Source organism: Gobius niger (assembly GCF_951799975.1).
Source record: "Gobius niger genome assembly, chromosome: 22".
Taxonomy (NCBI): domain Eukaryota; kingdom Metazoa; phylum Chordata; class Actinopteri; order Gobiiformes; family Gobiidae; genus Gobius; species Gobius niger.
Genome location: NC_136873.1, coordinates 15,517,193 through 15,535,903, shown reverse-complemented (window position 1 = coordinate 15,535,903; position 18,711 = coordinate 15,517,193). Strand labels below are relative to the sequence as shown.

The window sequence follows — 18,711 nt, the reverse complement described above, 5'->3', positions numbered from 1 at the left end:
GTATAATTGGATGCACAGTAACCCTCTCTCCCTTCACCTTTTCTGTCAGCGTAGTATTTACTCTCCAAGACAATTAATACGTTAAAAAATCGTAACTTGCTACTACACCTGCAGTTGCGCTTATGGCCTCTAGGGGGAAGAGTTACTTAGTACTGCTTTAACCCCACTGAGAATCTTTTGGATGTGCTGATAAAGGCTTTGTGCAGTGGTCACACTCTCCCGTCACCAAAACAAGATCTTGGTGAAAAGTTAATGCAACACTGGATCTTTTAACATTGAAACCACGTGTAGGCGAATGTGCCGGAATCAACGCTAAAGGTGGAACAACCAGATATGAAAGCGTGATCTTTTTGTTGTTGTTTGCAGTTGAAATGATATTCAAACTAAAACTAAAGCGGGTCTCTTATAGATTACACGTTTACAGTAGCAGAACCGGTGCAGCGAAGGTTGATGAACTTTTCAAATGAGGAGGACACTTTTATGGCCCATCTATTGCGCAACACTACCCAGAAAATACAGAATTGGCAGTAGAAGACGTCCATTTTGCATGAAACCCGATTAGCCAGTGAGAATGCACCCGAGTAGCACAGGACAAACAGAAGAGAAAACAAGACGGAAAGACTCACGGTGAACTCGGCAAAGGTGCGGCCCTCGCTGGGACATTACATCAGGCACCCATTTGACGTTGTACGACATTTTTTTTTTATTTACAAGAGAAACAACGACAAAAAAAGTACAAAACGGCACTCCTAGAAGTCCGTCACACCCCAGACGACCACAGCTGCCGGACTGCGAAAAACAAGGACGAGCATGCTGGGTCGGCCGGGTCGCAGGGATGTATGAAGGACACAGTGTGAGTCCAGTGTGGAGAAAGAAAGAAAACACTTTCCCAAAGACATGACAGGCCCCTGATGTGGGTCAATATGTTCACACAGGTAAGAGTGCTCACAAACGTTGCTTGGTTATCTTCAATATGTCGCGGTTTTTCGATGGCATAAAGGGACATCTTTGTTCGGCCCCAAAGCCCAAGGTTTTCGATTAGAGTCCGTCTGAATGTCCAGTGACCTACAACAAAACTTTTCTCCAAAGAGCCTTGGAATGAGGGAGCGTGTGAGTTTGAAATTGTTAGCAACTCATTCTTTACTAGTATCCGAATCGAAGTACTGAGCTGGTAACAGGGGAAGGAGGATGTAAACGTATTGACCACGTTCCCTCACCTGTGGCATCATTCACTCACAGCCAAGACAGAACAGACATTTGTATAGAAATATAAAGAGGGGTTTATAAGGACGCAACAGTACAACATCATCATATATGTACATGCTAAATATACAAGCGCTTGCGTTGGCATTGTCAGCATTTTCTAATTTTCTACCACTTCTTCCAGTGCAATAATTGTATGAAGAAGACTGGATTGTTGTTGCAAAAAGACGTTAACGATGCCTTCATATTTGCGTGCGCATCGTCGGTTTTGCTCAGTCCCATCTGTGTTCTGCAGTAGCGCCCCCCAGCGGTTCGCTTATGTACTGTTACACGTTGCTATGACTCCGGTTAAGCAAAGTGTCTGATGCATCGCATGGACAGAAAGATGCCTGGTGTGCGTATTAAAGTGCATGTGACAGGTTCAAATGCTCTTGAAAATATGACTTATTTATCATTTGCAAGTTGCGAAATTATACTTTTATTTTAGTGAAGCAGCAATTTCAATGAAGAAATGTTGGGCAGAAAAGTGAGCTGAAAATGTGGAAGCTCACTCTGCTGAGACACGTGTAATGGATAAAGAACTGAGCTAGGGTTGGAAACGGTTACATTTTTTGCAATACCGGGTACAGTAACAATACTAAGTTCATGATATCGATACCTGAACAATACTTTTTTTGACACCTATGCTCGAATAGTTGTCTTATAGATCTAGAAAACGGAGATAAAGGGCAGGTAATGCACGAAAACCATGAAATTATGCATGAAACTATGCACGATTTCATGATGCGGCATGGTAGCACAGCGGTTAGCGCTTGTGCTTCACAGCTAGAAGGTCCGGGTTCGATTCCCACCAAGGACGGGGCCTTTCTGTGTGGAGTTTTTATGTTCTCCCCGTGTCTGCGTAGGTTTCCTCCGGGTACTCCGGTTTCCCCTACAACTAAAAACATGTACAATAGGCCAGGATGTATGAGAGTGCGTTTGCGCATGGGGGACGACGGATGAAAATTAGCCTAAGGCTACAATCCGGTGTGGCTTGTTCATTAACATGCACTGTCCCTACCAAATAAACCATAAATAAATAAATGTATTCAGGCATGACGATATCACGACTCATCATGAGTTAACATGACTTCATGGTCTTTCACTGATGACTTCATGCATAAATTAATTAAGAAACTACTGTAATGAGAAAGTCATGAGAGAATCTTATTAACATATCATGATCTTAGAATCATGATGAATTCACTAAAACATTTAAAATGTTTTCATCTATGAAAGAACATGAAGTCATGATGTCATGATATCATCATGCATAATAAATATATCATGAAATTATGCATTATTTTATGTTATTCATGCATGACTTCATGTAACCTTATTATAAAGTATTATGGGATAATGTTTATTGCTCATAATTTATTCCGGAAAAAGAATATAAGTAAGTAATAGAAAAGAAAACCAAGTCCAAACAGGCAAAAAGTTGGTCTCTAAAGATATATATTTTTTCTGTAACTTTTTTTGATACCAGTAGTGCCTAAACTTACTGGTACTGTTTAACGGTACACCATTAGGTTGCAACAGATACATTTTTCATGTATCTGTTTTTACAATAAGCTCTCGGTCTGTGTTTGGACAGACCCTCAGCCGTGGGAAAAACCATTATGAGCTCCTTCTGTGTGCCTTCATTAGTTAACAGATGCGCTGCAACTCCTTTACAAAAAGCGATTCAGACTAATTGATTTAGTTGTGCTTCCTGTTCAATATGAGCCGCATGTATACGCACTTATGAGCCCACAGACTGCAAGTGAGGAGGAGGAGGAGGAGGCGGGGACATATGCTGCTGGATGTATCTATAAGATGAGCCACAATTCTTTCCAAAACTAAGAGAAGTCACTCACCCCAACGCACGCGAAGCATCTTTCTGCAACAATAACTCCCAACGCTCTGGATAAGTGGTAGAAAATCTTCATAGTCTCCAAGCTCAACACAAGCATCTATTATTATCATCATTTGCTTAAAATACAAAAATAGTATGCCTCTTTTTACATTATTGCTTTTCTACTTCACAAATGGGGAGAATAGACCAGAATTAAGACGGGATTAGGCCTATTTTGGGATGTGACTCGCAGCTCGGTGTTGTGTCTGGGTGAGGAGGCAGTGCTGTAATCAAGAGAAGAGGGTCAGGAGTAGGTACCGGCGCCGAGTGTGCGGGCGCATATAGATGAGACATTAGCTCTGTCGGGGCTGAGCGGAGGAGAGGGTGATAAGCTGCTATTATCTGGATGGGCCGCCAGAGAAATGTTTATGTTTCTTCATAGGCATGCTGTTAAAAAAAAAATAACCCCAACGCGTTTGAAGGCCGTGTTCACCTTTGTCCATGCAACTGCTCACAGGGCGCAGTGACGGCACTACCCAGCAGGGGGCAGTGTGTCAAAGTCATACCGTAAATGCTCTAATACAGGCCGGGGCCTTTATTTACTCAAGCGCATCTAGGACCAGGCCTTTATTGGAACCAGGCCACAATTAGAGACAGGCCTTTATTTCTATTTGAGCAAAACGGACGACCAGGAAAATGAAGAAAAACGAGATTTGTGTCCATTTGCACCTAAAATATTAGGTTCATTTATTAATCAACATTTCAAACCCTCTCCCAGCGGCTGGAACATTGACGCCTTTTATTTTGTCGGGACAACAGGAAGTGTTTCGTTGCTGTTAGCGGAGCTTTGACATCAATGTCACTGCAGGTTTCGGTTTCGTTTTTACCGCGGACCGGATTATTTGTTGTTATCTTGTGTAAAAGGCGAGTTTAGACGGAGCGTTTGTGTTTGTGATCGATCATGAGACTGACCCGAGAGAAGACGAGACGCTCGCGCTGATGGGAGGAGTTATTTTGAGGCGTGGGACTGACCTGCACACGGAGCAGCTGGATGTGCTTTGAAGACGCCATGGAGACTTTAATAAAACCTTTGTTGCCCTGTTTCCAAATACAGTCACAGGAGGTTTGAAAAGTGGCTAAATCTGTGTCAAAGTTACGCTCGGATCAGCTCCTCCGCAGCGTCCCCCTCGGCCCGGGTTCCCGTTTGTTTACTTCCTGCACGTGAGTTTTCATTTACACGAGTATGAGACAAATTCCTAACATGGGGAATATTTCTACGGCTATAGTTTCTAATAAAAGCCCCGGCCTGTTTTAGAGACCGGCTTTAATTTGCCTCCACCAGCCGCGAACCCGGCCTCTGTCAGAGACCCGGCCGCTAATGCAATACAGGCCAGTATTAGAGCATTTACAGTAGTTTTATTCTCATGAAAAACTTTTGATTTAGTTTTAGAATATTACTTTGATTCAGGACACTGTGTTGTGTTGATCGAGTTCAAACGCTGTTGACGATGCCATGTTAGCGACACATCTAGGTCTGAATATGCAGCATCCACTTGTTTTGCAGTCTTACTTTTGCTAACATGTGTCAATCAATGGAGTAAATTTACTGCAAACTATTGAAAACGCCGCATTTGTGGAAGGAAAATAGACCGCGTGTGCTTTTGTGCGCTCTTTGGCAGCTTAAACACTGACTCAGGCTCTGTTGACATGGCAAACAGTCAAACTCATAGAGAAGGGTTTTCTGTTTCCTCTTCGATGTGTTCGTTTTTAGTCTGAGGAGTGGAAGAAGATCTTTGGCAGATCTTTGTTCGCTGGACCTTATAAACGTAACCACTTGCGGTCTTCATACACTTATCCTCTTGAGGAATGATTACGATTACACACAAAATGCAAGTGTCAATCAGTTGTCCTTCATTTTCATCCAGAGTTAGCAAAATTCCAGTGTATTTTAACAGATTGCGAAGCCTAAATTCTCAACACTGTCTCAATCTGAGCTTCATAAGTCTGACTTTCTCTGTTCGAAGATGGGATAATTCAGAAAGTGCATCTTTGAGTTTATTTTCTTGGCTTGGTTGGGAATGGGCGACGCACCAGAGTCTGTGTGCGTTCCCCAGCTGCATAAACCAAATGGACTTTTCCAGGAAATGCGCCAGAATTTGTCTCGAGTGGACCAAATGTGAACACGACCTTAGCAGAAAACCCAGATTCTGATACATTATTCAACTACTTTTGGAACGAACACAATTGGAGGATGTTCAGCGAACCGCAACGCTCCACACTCGTCTAGAATAGTAAAACTGCTGATGATGCTCGCAGGTGGTTAAACACATACAAGGCGACAGTTGTGCCTATCGAGCTGCTAATGTTTGATGATGTGACTGATTGGGGCTTCACAGCAAGGAAGTCCCGGGATCAAGTCCCAGACCCATCGAGACCTTTCTGTGTGGAGTTTCCATCTTCTCCCTGGCCCTAATCCGAAGCTGATTGAACTTATCATTGATGACTTTCTCTTTTCTGAGTGTGCAAACCCAGACGTGAGCGGCCAAGGAACTCTCTCTTATGTCATCCTAAGTCAGAAACTTGGAAGATGATGCTTCTACGTGATCAAATCCATGTGCGCAGTAATACTATCCAACAGAATTCACAAGCCGGTTGCACTTCCTCCTCGTTTCGCCTCTTCTCTTCACTCCACTCCTCACATTGGCATAGTTTGGTTCAAAGAATTGGTTTCTCTCTTCTGACTGGTTAAAGAGCTACTGTATCTTCTTGTCTTATGTCCGGCCCCAAAGCAGGGCACAGGCCAAGGGCATGTTACAGAGGTCTGCTCTGATACGAAGAGACCCAGCCTCGTAGTACCACTTAAGTTCACTGTACCTTGCCAACAGTCTGATGCTGCTTTGTAGTTCCACTAAACTTAACTCTGAAGCTACGGTACCTTGGAAACCCTCTGATCCAGCTTCGTGGTACCACAAGAGTTTACTCCGAAGCTACGGTACCTCACTAACCCTCTGATCCAGCTTCATAGTACTACAAGAGTTAACTCCGAAGCTACGGTGCCTCGCTAACCCTCTGATCCAGTTTCATAGTACCACAAGAGTTAACTCCGAAGCTACGGTGCCTCGCTAACCCTCTGATCCAGTTTCATAGTACCACAAGAGTTAACTCCGAAGCTACGGTACCTCACTAACCCTCTGATCCAGCTTCATAGTACTACAAGAGTTAACTCCGAAGCTACGGTGCCTCGCTAACCCTCTGATCCAGTTTCGTGGTACCACAAGAGTTTACTCCGAAGCTACGGTGCCTCGCTAACCCTCTGATCCAGCTTCATAGAACTACAAGAGCTAACTCCGAAGCTACGGTACCTCACTAACCTTCTGATCCAGCTTCATAGTACTACAAGAGCTAACTCCGAAGCTACGGTGCCTCGCTAACCTTCTGATCCAGCTTCATAGCACTACAAGAGTTAACTCCGAAGCTACGGTGCCTCGCTAACCTTCTGATCCAGCTTCATAGTACTACAAGAGTTAACTCCGAAGCTACGGTACCTCGGTGACCCTCTCATCCAGCTTCATAGCACTACAAGAGTTAACTCCGAAGCTACGGTACCTCGCTAACCTTCTGATCCAGCTTCATAGTACTACAAGAGTTAACTCCGAAGCTACGGTGCCTCGCTAACCCTCTGATCCAGCTTCATAGTACTACAAGAGTTAACTCCGAAGCTATGGTACCTTGGAAACCCTCTGATCCAGCTTCATAGTACTACAAGAGTTAACTCCGAAGCTACGGTACCTCGCTAACCCTCTGATCCAGTTCCGTAGTGCCACAAGAGTTAACTCCGAAGCTACGGTACCTCGCTAACCCTCTGATCCAGCTTCATAGTACTACAAGAGTTAACTCCGGAGCTACGGTACCTCGCTAACCCTCTGATCCAGTTTCGTAGTACTACAAGAGTTAACTCCGAAGCTACGGTACCTTGGTAACCCTCTGATCCAGTTTCGTAACATAAGGCCAATATGTCCCAATCGTGCACAGTAGTCTCATCCTACTCCTGACTACGATCCTGGCTCAAGATGGGTCCTTGGACATGACAAATTTCCCTACAGGGACAATAAAAAGTCAACAAATATGGGGCATGAAGACATGTCAGAAGAGGGGAACCAGAAGGCAATTCCCAGGACCCTTAGTAGATTTTCAGCATTGTTCATTCATGGTGAGCACTTCCACACAGGAAGGCCTGACACAGACTGGAAATCAAACATGGGAGCTGCTGTGAGTCAAGAGTATCTTGAAAAGGACTCAATGTCAAACTATAGCTGTATGTGCCCGATACATTTCACTTTACTGCACACTAGTAACACTTGATGAATCAAATCACTTCCTCAAGGTTTAGGCTGGTGACAATGCTTTCTACAAGATGGATGCTTGCCAGGAAAAATCCAGACTGAGGTGTTTATGGCGGTTCTGTGCAAATATTTACACAGAACTCACCAACTGTCGATGCTTTCTGGGTCATTTACCGCAGATTGGTAAAAAACTCCCGGCCCTCCAGTGCACCATCCATGGATTGTAATCGAGGAGACTTCCATGTCCCAAGAACATAGACTGTGGAATAGTCTCCATGTGTTTTTTACAGTCTATGCCCAAGAGTGACGCAGCTCGCAAACAACACTCGACTGCAAATAAACCAGTCTGGTTCTACTTGAGTTTGAAACAAGCAGCAAGAGTGTGTCACTCCACACTCCAGACTGATCCTATATACTGTATAATACAGAGGGTCATAAGACTGAAGATTGCTCACAGTAACCTTTGCCAAGTTCTACTCCACTCCAACAGGAGATGAAGCCTTGAGGAAGTATTAAGTTAAGCATGAAATATCATCTATATCAGGTGTATCCATTATCTATTATTCCTTTTTGATACTATGATATTAGTGTGCTGTAAAGTAAAGTGCTCCCGCTGAATACATTTCGTAGATACATTTGGTGAAGTTGTGTCTGCTACATTTAAACACAATGAGCGGCCAGTGACACTTTTCCCCTGTGTCACACTGCGATCTCGTCCCCCACACACGACCTCACGTGTCTGTTCAGGACGTTCAGCAGCCGCACAGTCTCCGCGTCCGCCCCCCACCCCAAAAACTCATCCTCCTCGCTGTCCTCCGAGTCCGAGTCTCCCTCCGACGCGATGCCCGATTCGCGGAAGCCGGCGAAGTCCGCGAAGTTGGCCGGCTTGGGGTCCCGGGGCACCACCACCTCCGCCTGCTCCTCCGGTGAGTTGGCCGGGAGGGCGCCCGGAGAGGTGGGCGGCCGGGCGGGGGCCGAGGGCAAAGGCGGTCCCGGGAGGAAGCGAAACGGCTCGGGTTTGAAGAGGCGTGTGCTCATACCTATCGGACTGCCCGCGATCCCGTTGGCGGAGGTGAAGGGGTGGTTGCTCAGGCCCAGCGGGGGCGAGGTGACCTCTGGTTTCGGGGTGGAGGGGGCACAGATGACCGGGGGGATGGTGGAGCGGAAGGTGATCTCCAGCAGGCTGTCCTGAGACCCCACTGTGGAGAGAACGGAATATATATATATGGTTATTCATTTAAACATTTAAAAGGCAAATAAATCAACAAAAATAAATTATGAAATGAAATCAATTTAAAAGTGTAAAAAGTGAACTGTTTTCTGCCTGGATTTGAACATCGTCAGAGTTGAAGCCTGTCTCACATCTGCTGGAAGACTGTTCCAGAATTAGCAACATAAAGAGACCACTCCCTGAGGTTCGGAACTGGAATGGTTCTTACAGTGGGAGGAAAATGTATGTGAACGCTTTGGAATTTCTCACATTCCTGCCTACATCGGTCATAAAATGTGGTCTGATCTTTATTAAAAATCATAAAAATGAAAACACAGTGTCTGGTTCAACTGATACCACCCAAACATTTACATGTATCATACCGTAAATGCTCTAATATAGGCCCGGGCCTTTATTTACTCAAGGGCATCTAGGACCAGGCCTTTATTGGAAACAGGCCAAAATTAGAGACAGGCCTTTATTTCTATTTGAGCAAAACGGACGACCAGGAAAATGAAGAAAAACGACATTTGCGTCCATTTGCACCTAAAATATTAGGTTCATTTATTAATTAACATTTCAAACCCTCTCCCAGCGGCTGGAACATTGACGCCTTTTATTTTGTCGGGACAACAGGAAGTGTTTCGTTGCTGTTAGCGGAGCTTTGACATCAATGTCACTGCAGGTTTCTGTTTCGTTTTTACCGCGGACCGGATTATTTGTTGTTATCTCGTGTAAAAGGCGAGTTTAGACGGAGCGTTTGTGTTTGTGATCGATCATGAGACTGACCCGAGAGAAGACGAGACGCTCGCGCTGATGGGAGGAGTTATTTTGAGGCGTGGGACTGACCTGCACACGGAGCAGCTGGACGTGCTTTGAGGACGCGATGGAGACTTTATTAAAACCCTGGAGGGTCACACAACATTTGTTTCTTGCCCTGTTTCCAAATATAGTCACAGGAGGTTTGAAAAGTGGCTAAATCTGTGCCAAAGTTACGCTCGGATCAGCTCCTCCACAGCGTCCCCCATCGGCCCGGGTTTCCGTTTGTTTACTTCCTGCACGTGAGTTTTCATTTACACCAGTATGAGACAAATTCCTAACATGGGGAATATTTCTACCGCTATAGTTTCTAATAAAAGCCCCGGCCTGTTTTAGAGACCGGCTTTAATTTGCCTCCGCCAGCCGCGAACCCGGCCTCTGTTAGAGACCCGGCCTCTGTTAGAGACACGGCCACTAATGGAATACAGGCCAGTATTAGAGCATTTACGGTATTTTTAATGGCCATAACATGTAAACATTCACAGGACAGGGAGGGAAAAGTAAGTGAACCCAGGAATCTCGCTGAACTGCAACAGTTTTGAACAACAATTCAACTTTGGGTTAAATCAGTCCATAGTACATTTTGCCAGTAGTGCTGTGGAGTGTCCAAGTGCTCTTTCGCAAACCAAAGTTGAAAGGTTTCGGCAAAAAAAATCATGTGTGGAGGAAAAATGGAACAGCACATCAACATCAAACATCAAACCCCTATGTTCACTGTGAAGTCTGGGGCAGAAGCATCATGGTGTGGGGATGGTATGTTGCCTCAGGGCCTGGACAATGTGATATCATCAACAGAAAAATAAATTCAAGTTTATCACGAAAAAAACATTCACAACAGACATTCACAAAAGCGTGGAATAAATAAGTGAACCCCTGTATTAAATAACTGGCAGACTCTTCTTTTGCAACAGAAACTGCTTTACTGTCGTTGCAGATTAGACGCTCACAACGATCAGGATGAATCTCTTGGACCGTTCAGCGAGAATCCTGGGTTCACTTACTTTATCCTCCCTGTCCTGTGACTGTTTACATCTTATGGCCAATAAAACTATGATAACATGTAAATATTTGGGTGGTTTTAGTTTAAGCAGACACTGTTTACTTTATTCTTTTGATTTTGATGAAGATCAAACCACATTTTTTAGGCAGAAATGTGACAAATTCCAAAGCGTTCACAAACATTTTCCTCCCACTGTAATGGGGTAGTAGTTAAAAAAGCAAAATAAAGATGGTCATGTATAAAATGACACATTTGCTTCATTCTTCATATCTTCGGTGCAGGTTGAATGCATCTTCAATTATTAGTGTTTTTTTATGAAAACACTGTTGTGAAAAATATCTTTGTCAAAATGTGTTGGTTATCCAAGGATACAAGCGCAGAGCGGCGGCTCCAGAATACAGATGAGCGGTGAGTCATCAGCGTAATTGAAATGGGCAGGTCCAACCGTGTGGAGGGAAAATAAATAAAGAATGGAAACACACCTATAGAAGTGCATTTCTGCCAACAGCGCAGGGATGTAGCTCGAACCTCTGAGGCCTGGGTGTAAATATACATGGATCTGTGCCGGACAGGTGAATACCGTGTGGGGTGGTCTGTATGGCACTGGAGCTCAAAAGTGAGAAGAAAGGGTCAAAAGGGAGGACGCGTACAAAACTAACCCACCTTTTTCTTTTTAAAACAAAGTCGTGTGAAACTAAAATGTACTAGTACCAGCAACAAGGAACAAAGAATTTACAGTCTATCTGAAAGGTCAAACTTTTTTCACCGAGGGCCGCATATTGACATGTTTACAGCATAGAGGGTCACCAATCAGTGGTCAATGCATTCAAACATTCAACTGTGTGTACTTAAGACAGGTTTAACCAGTTCCCCCACCTTTATTTAGGCTCAGAACTACAATGCCAGCCCTGTCTCTCATATTAGCACCCGAATGATCCTGGAGCTCTGTTGTCGGGGGCTTCGTGCCCCTAGTAGGGTCTCCCATGGCAAACAGGTCCGAGGTGACAGGTCGGACAAAGAGCGGTTCAGACGCCCCTTATGAGAGACCAACAGGCCCGGTTAGAACCATGAGGCTGTCCTTCTGTGGACCCACCACCTGCAGGAGGCGCCATAAGGGGCAATGTGCACTGGGAAGCTCCAACAGCTGAACCGAGCACATTTTCTCCAGTATGGCTTTACCCCAATCCAAAAGCTTCTGGAAAAAAGGTGTGAAAATAGCAACAAAATTGAGACGAAAACAATGATGGAAATGTGACAAAAATGTGATGAAAAATTGATGAAAAAGTGGCAAAAATGTGATGAAAAAATGACAAAAAAACGACCAAAAAATGACAAAAATGTGATAAAAATGACAAAAAAAATTACAAAAATTTAACATAAAAATTGACAAAAATGTGACAAAAAATGACAAAAAAATGATGAAAAATTTACAAAAATGAGTTGAACACCCAACAAAAAAATGATGGAAAAAAAATGTGATGACGTGAGGAAAAAGATCCTCTCGGTTCAGGCGGGAGTTAAGAGGTTAAACCTATATAACTCTTCAAAAACAAAGAAAAAACAATGGCTAAAACAAAAATGAATTAAATTTAGAACAAATAATGGCACCCTGGTAAAATAGCATGTATGCTACGACACCATAATAATAATATTAAAATATATATTTTATCTATATGCTCTGGCGACCCCCGAAATTTGTCTCGCGATCCCCTAGTGGGTCCCGACCCCCAGGTTGAGAACCCCTGATCTATAGCGATGTGTGCCAACAAAACTAGAAGCTTGAGGGCCATCAAAAATTGGTCTGAGGGTCACACTTGAGCACCTCTGATCTTTCTCTACTTCCCTAAAACAGTGGTTCCCATAGTGGGGTTCGCAGGACACTGAAGTGGGGGTCGTAAGATGATTGTAAGTCTTAACAACAATTCCAGGATGCAGACATTAACTAAATCGAATGATGTTCTTTCTACCTTTTAGTGTGTGGGGGGGTCCTGGGTTGTTTGCATGAGACAGAATAATAAGTTCCGGAAAACGCTGCTGTAGAATAAGTATGAGATCCTTTCTTTTAAATGCAAAACCTCCAGTCGCCCATGTCCAGAGGCTGCTTTGGGGGGGGTCTGAAGTTTAAACGGCCACAGCAGCAGCAGCAGCAGCAGCAGCAGAATTATGCGTGCGTTAATATCCATGGAAATATATGGAGGGCAGATTAGTGTGATTTTTGCGCCCCAATCAATCACACGGCCATTATAAATCAAGCTGGCTGCGTTCGGGACACGGCGGAGCTTTCAGACGGTTTCATCATCGGCTCCGGCTTTGGGAGGAAACGGCCGAGGAGGAGCGGGAAAAATGTCATCCAAAAGTGTATTTCGCTTTGAGAGCAAACGGGAGGAGGGGCTTGTTGAATGGACGGATGTCGATGCGTAAACCTCGGCGGTTACAGCGGTGAGGTGATGAAGAGGGAGCAGACAGAGAGGCTGAGGAGGCGGAGGGTTCTGCTGCTGCGGTGGAGAGGGTGATGGAGAAGCGCCAATACTGGATCAGATGTCGGTGCCAAGATTTGAGGCATAAAAATGGTCAAAATGGTCTGTATTTTCAGTGAGGAAATGGGTTTGTGTTGATATATTAGTTAAAGATTTTTTTCTCTGAGGGGATTTTGGATCCAAGTGAAAAATGCCCTTTTCAAAGTCTATAAACCATGACAAGACCCCTTTCTGTGTAGTTCTCAAGACCCATCTTTTTAGTTTAGCTTTTAACTGATATTTATTCTTGCTAGGCCAATTTATTCATCTCAGCACCTTATGATTATTTTAATTTATATTTAATTGTTGGGTTTATGGAATACTTTTCTTTCTGATTAACTCCTCTCTCCAACTCTCTCCTTTCTGGACGGACACTAACGTTATGGGAAGAGGCAAATGCCTAAATATCTCAGTTTCAAGTCAATTTTCAATGACAATATTGTTGACACGTTTTGAAACACTGCGTGTTTTCGATCGCTTTTTATGCCGTGTGCATTTAAAACAGCCTGGGTCTCAGACTGAAGACTTTAAAGGATCTATATCATGCTATTTTAGCCATTCCAAAGTTAAGTATAGGCATTTATATGATATATTGTACCTCTACCGCTATTGAGCACTCATTTTTGTGATAAATAGAAGTGTTTTCTGGAGGTATTTTTCAAACCCGGAAGACACAACGCTTCGATTCAGTTAACTCCGCCCTCTCTCTCGCTCCAAAATCCAATCCTGGTCGTCCAGAGCCGGGTTTCCTTCTAAAACCCTCCAGTGAGAGTCTGTGTCTCTCCCCACGCTCGCTCGCTCTCTGTCCTGAGGCGACGGGTGAGAGGTGTTCATGCAGCCGCCTCAGACGAAGCCAGACGCAGGTTAAACACCAGTCAGGCAGATCGTGGCTCCGGGAACGGCTTCTGTGATCCTCAAGTTTCTGATCACCCTGTAATGGATGAAGATCGGGCTCATGTTCACAGAAAGAGATCTAGATTAGCAAATGGAAAAAGACGAACTCTAACGGAGCAGAAATACTATGAATGCAGCATGAAGACGTTCAAACACTCCCCGTTTTACTGAGAAGAATATTGTAATACAACTTAAAATGTGAAACTAATATAAGACTCACGACATGCAAAGTGAGATATGTCAAGCCTTTGTTTTCTGAGATGTTTTATTTGTCTTTTTTTTTACAAACTGAGCCATAATAAATCAAAAGTGACAAATAAAGGCTTGATCTCACTTTATATCATGATTTTGGATTACAGTTTGTAAAAACCCCAAATTCAAAAATATCAGAAGATTAGAATATTGTGAAAAGGAACTATATTGTAGCTCAAAGTGTCACCTTTTCATCAGATAATCAAGTGTCCCTGAGGTTTTAAATGGTCTCAGTGGTTCAGTAGAATCCACCATCATGGAGAAGACGGCTGACCTGACAGTTGTGCAGAAAACCATCATTGACAAAAGCCTCAAAAGGTCACAGCAAAAGAAGTTACATGTTCTCAAAGTGCTGGATCAAAGCAGAAAGTTAAATGGAAGAGGAAAGTGTGGAAGAAAAAGGTGCACAAGCCTCAGGATGAGCTCAGTCTGGAGAGGACTGTCAGGAAAAGGCCATTCAAAAGTGTGAGGGACCTTCACAAGGAGTGGACTGAGGCTGGAGTCAGAGCATCAAGAGCCTCCACACACAGACGGATCCTGGACATGGGCTTCAAACGTCAGATTCCTCTGGTTGAAGCATCCTGGTTTTCCATAACACCTCAGCAGAGCCACAGGCTGAGAGCATCCTTGAAGGCAATCGCATTAAGGCAGTCGTTCAAGTAAAAGGCCCAAACCAAGCAAGTACTTATGCATGATTATAGTTTTCAAATCTTTTTTATTGATTTCATGTAATATTCTAATCGTCTGAGATTTTGAATGTGGGTTTTTACAAGCTGTAAGCCATAATCATCGATCAAAATAAAGGCGTGACATATGTCAGAGTACAATGAACATTATTGAAAATAAATACACAAGGCCTGGCATGAGGTTACAGTTTATCGTGATTAGATATCGGATCCGTCCCTGGATCTCGCAAATGGCCGGTGCATTTGTGGCTCTTCTCAGGATCACAAAACGTCAGCTCTTGTTCTCTCACGAGTTTAGCCCACCCGGGTCTGCAGTAATTCCTGCTTGATCAGGGTAAAGCACCATCCTGCCTCCAGTTTCCAAAGCCATCATAGGAGCTGCAGAGTTTGATTCAGTTTGACAGGTGTGAGAAACAAGCCTCTTAACTCCACACAGCATGTGCATGTGGGAAAAGGTGAGACATGCAGATACAGAGTTACATTTAAACACTGACAGGGCACTGCTCCTGGGCAGTTTTATCAGTTTATTCACCCAAAGTTGTAAATCTACAGGTGAAACTCGGAAAATTAGAATATCTTGAAAAAGTTCATTTATTTCTGTAAAACAATTTAAAATGTGAAACTACTATATGATATTGTGACATATATTTGTTTTAATTTGGATGATTATGGCTTACAGCTTGTAAAAAACCTCAAATCCAAAAATCTCAGAAGCATAATGCATGAAATCAATCAAAAGTACTCTGGTTTGGGCCTTTGTACTTGAAGCCCAGGATGCTTCAGCAGCTCCCTCAGCTCCTCTGTATAGTTCGGTCTTATGTCTCTCATCTGTCTCTCAATGCCCTATAGATTCACTCTGGGGTTCAGGTCAGGTGAGTTTGCTGGTCAACCAAGCATCCGATGGTCATTGAACCAGGTTTTGGTACTTTAGGCAGTGTGGAAAATGAAGTCAGCATCTTCATAAAGCGTGTCTGCTGAAGGAAACATGAAGTACTCTAAAACCTCCTGGTAGACGGTTGTGTTGACTCTGCAATAAAGCAAAGTGGACCAACACCAGCAGAAGACCTGGCTCCTCAATCATCAGAGACTGTGGAAACTTCACCTGGGAGCTCTAGCATCTTCGATCATGTGCTTCTCCATTCTTTCTCCAGAACTCTGCAAAATGTGCTTTCGTTCACACAAGACGCTTCTGTTTGCAGTTCAGGAGCGGCTCATCAAGAGGAACATGGCGTTTTGAAGCCCAGGTCCAGGATCCGTCTGTGTGTGGAGGCTCTTGATGCTCTGACTCCAGCCTCAGCCCACTCCTTGTGAAGGCCCCCCCACACTTTTGAATGGCCTTTTCCTGACAGTCCTCTCCAGACTGAGGTCATCCCTGAGGCTTGTGCACCTTTTACTTCCACACTTTTCACAACTTTTTCATGATATTCTACCTTTCTGAGCTTCACCTGTCTGCGTCTATATCAATCTATTCATCCATCTATCCATTTACCTCCCCATGCAACAAATGATCCATCCATCCATCCATCCATCTCCACTTCTCTCTATTGTCATCCCCCTCTCTCCCCGTCTCTCCCTCCATTTACCTCTGAACGTGAACATATTGTCACAGCCTGGCCTTTTGTGTTCATGATACACCTCTTTCAGCTCAAGGTCAGCGCATTCACACTTCAACCCCCCTCACGACTACCCCTCCCTCCCTCCCTCGGCGCCCCACGCACAGCTGCAGTGGAGAGCATATTAAGCACATTAGCAGCGGCTTTCGGACCACGCTATTACCCCGGAGTATCCGAGGCACCACGGAGGATTTACTGTACGGCCCGGAATTCCTGATCACCATCCAACTGTCTCTCTCTCCCCTTCGCTCCCCCACAGGGCTGAGTGATGTGGGGGCAATACACCGAACAAATATGTCCAAGTCCAAGGACACTGACATTTTGAAAGAAGATTGAAATGTGAAAAATCAGGCCGTGGACCCCCGGAGTGGCAAACCTTTTGATGCAAGGCCCACATTCGGTTTGTGAACTTGCAAACACTGGAGAGGGAGGTCGTACATCTCTCCGATATCCCATATGACAGGGAGAGAAAGAGAGGGGACACTCGCCGGTCACGTTCATTTGGGAATGATAACCATAGACAACTCTAGTATTGCTGGTTCTTGCAGATTTGCATCTCTTTAGCTAGTTTTAGGACACTTTAAATCACCTTTTTGGACAGAACTGAAGCTGTGATCCATTCATACATATCATATTTGCTGCTGTAAAGAAAACCTCTGCATCACTGGCTGCTATGGGCATAAAAGGAGAGAAACTCATGATGTGGACCCCCTCCTCCACTGACTTCAACCCTATTGAGAACCTTTGGAGCCTCACCAAAACAAAAACTTCTATGAGGGTGGGAGGCAGTTTTTTTTATCCAAACAGCAGCTCTGGGAGGCTATTCTAACATCCTGCAAAGAAATCCAAGCAGAAACTGTCCAAAAACTCACAAGTTTAATGGATTTAAGAATTTTGAAGCTGCTCTCACACAAGGGCTCCTTTGGTAAAATATAGCTTGACCTGTTAATATTTTTCTGATTGAAATATCTTTTGATTTCAGTAAATATGACCTCCTAATGCTACAAATACAACAAATGACCATTTTCAGTTAATTACAAGCTTTAAAACGTATTGAAACGATGAGTTGCATAATAATTTGGAACAGTGGATTTTGAGGTTTTTACTATATTTATTTTTGAAAAAAATACTGTTATCACTAGGATTTTTTTCCACCACATTTAAATGATCCTCTACCAGTTAAAGACTTGTATATGTAGGCTGAAAAAAGTCTAGCCCACACATCACTGATGGCCAGAGCCGACACACAGCAGAGTCACATCTCACCGTCTGATCAGCCTCAACATCCACAAACGTCAGAGGCAAACGATGAACAAAGAAGGTGATAATGTGCTGAACATTGTGACCCGGAAATGGATGGAAATGATGTCAACATCTGTACGTTTCTATTCTGCGACATATGGTTCGCTCCAAGCAACTTGGTAACTGGGATTTTTCCCAGGTGAAGATCACAACATACGACATTGTGCTGCAGTGTAATTAAGTTGGACGGAAATAAAGCAGCTAATGCTTAGCCTATGTAGACCTAAAGCGCCTGGAAAAGGGCAGTGTTTGGCTTTCCTGGGAAATTGGGTTTATTTAGATACAATAATAGTGAAAGTATAAAGAGGGCTCTTATACAAAAACATAGGCCTACACTGCAAAACGTATTTAAGTGGATCAGTATAAACATCTCAATTTGAGCATTATAATCCAAATTTTAGTTGTTTTGACTAGTTAAGAAGTTCTTGGGCATTTGTCCTAGATTATTTCACTTGTTCTGAGATGTTTCTGACTCGTTTCGATACATTTCGTCCTTATTTCAGGTCATTTTCTTTGCCAATGGGGTACGAAAATTGGTGTTGTCTCATTGGCAATTTTACTTTCTTATTTCAAGCGAGATTTACCCTAGAACTGGTCTGAAATGTCCTCAAACAAGCAAAGTAAACTTGGTCCGATCAGGAAAAGTGTCTAAATGAGTGAAAACCGCTCAAAACAAGATACATTTCCTCATTTCAAGTCATTTAAGCCAATGCTTGATATTGACTTTTTGTAGTGTATATGTTTTATGTTATAGCTTTGTAATTTGTCTTTTGAGGTCAAAAATGTCTAGCGGCCTACTCTCTAAACCCAAAACAATATCCACTCTTTAAAATACAACTAATTAATTGTTTTATATAGAGACATGTGGGGAATAAGTATAATAACTATTAGGCTGTAAATAAATAAAAAAGCTGGTGGTTTGCGAAGGGGAAGGGCAGAGTCTAGCAGAACGTTATAGCCTGATCCGAACAGAGGATCAGGCTATAACATCACCAAT

The 18,711-nt window shown here is 43.5% G+C and overlaps 1 protein-coding gene across 2 annotated transcripts in view; it reads right to left on the bottom strand.

Moving 5' to 3' along the window:
- LOC306981333 (carboxyl-terminal PDZ ligand of neuronal nitric oxide synthase protein-like) overlaps positions 1 to 18,711 on the bottom strand; it is a gene marked incomplete at its 5' end in the record, with an annotated part of 286,117 nt that overhangs the window by 25,888 nt on the left and 241,518 nt on the right. For both annotated transcript variants that reach the window (XM_079580914.1, XM_079580913.1), the window contains one exon: positions 8,463 to 8,621. In XM_079580914.1, coding sequence (XP_079437040.1) covers positions 8,463 to 8,621 — 159 coding nt within the window. The remainder of the gene's footprint in view (positions 1 to 8,462; positions 8,622 to 18,711) is intronic.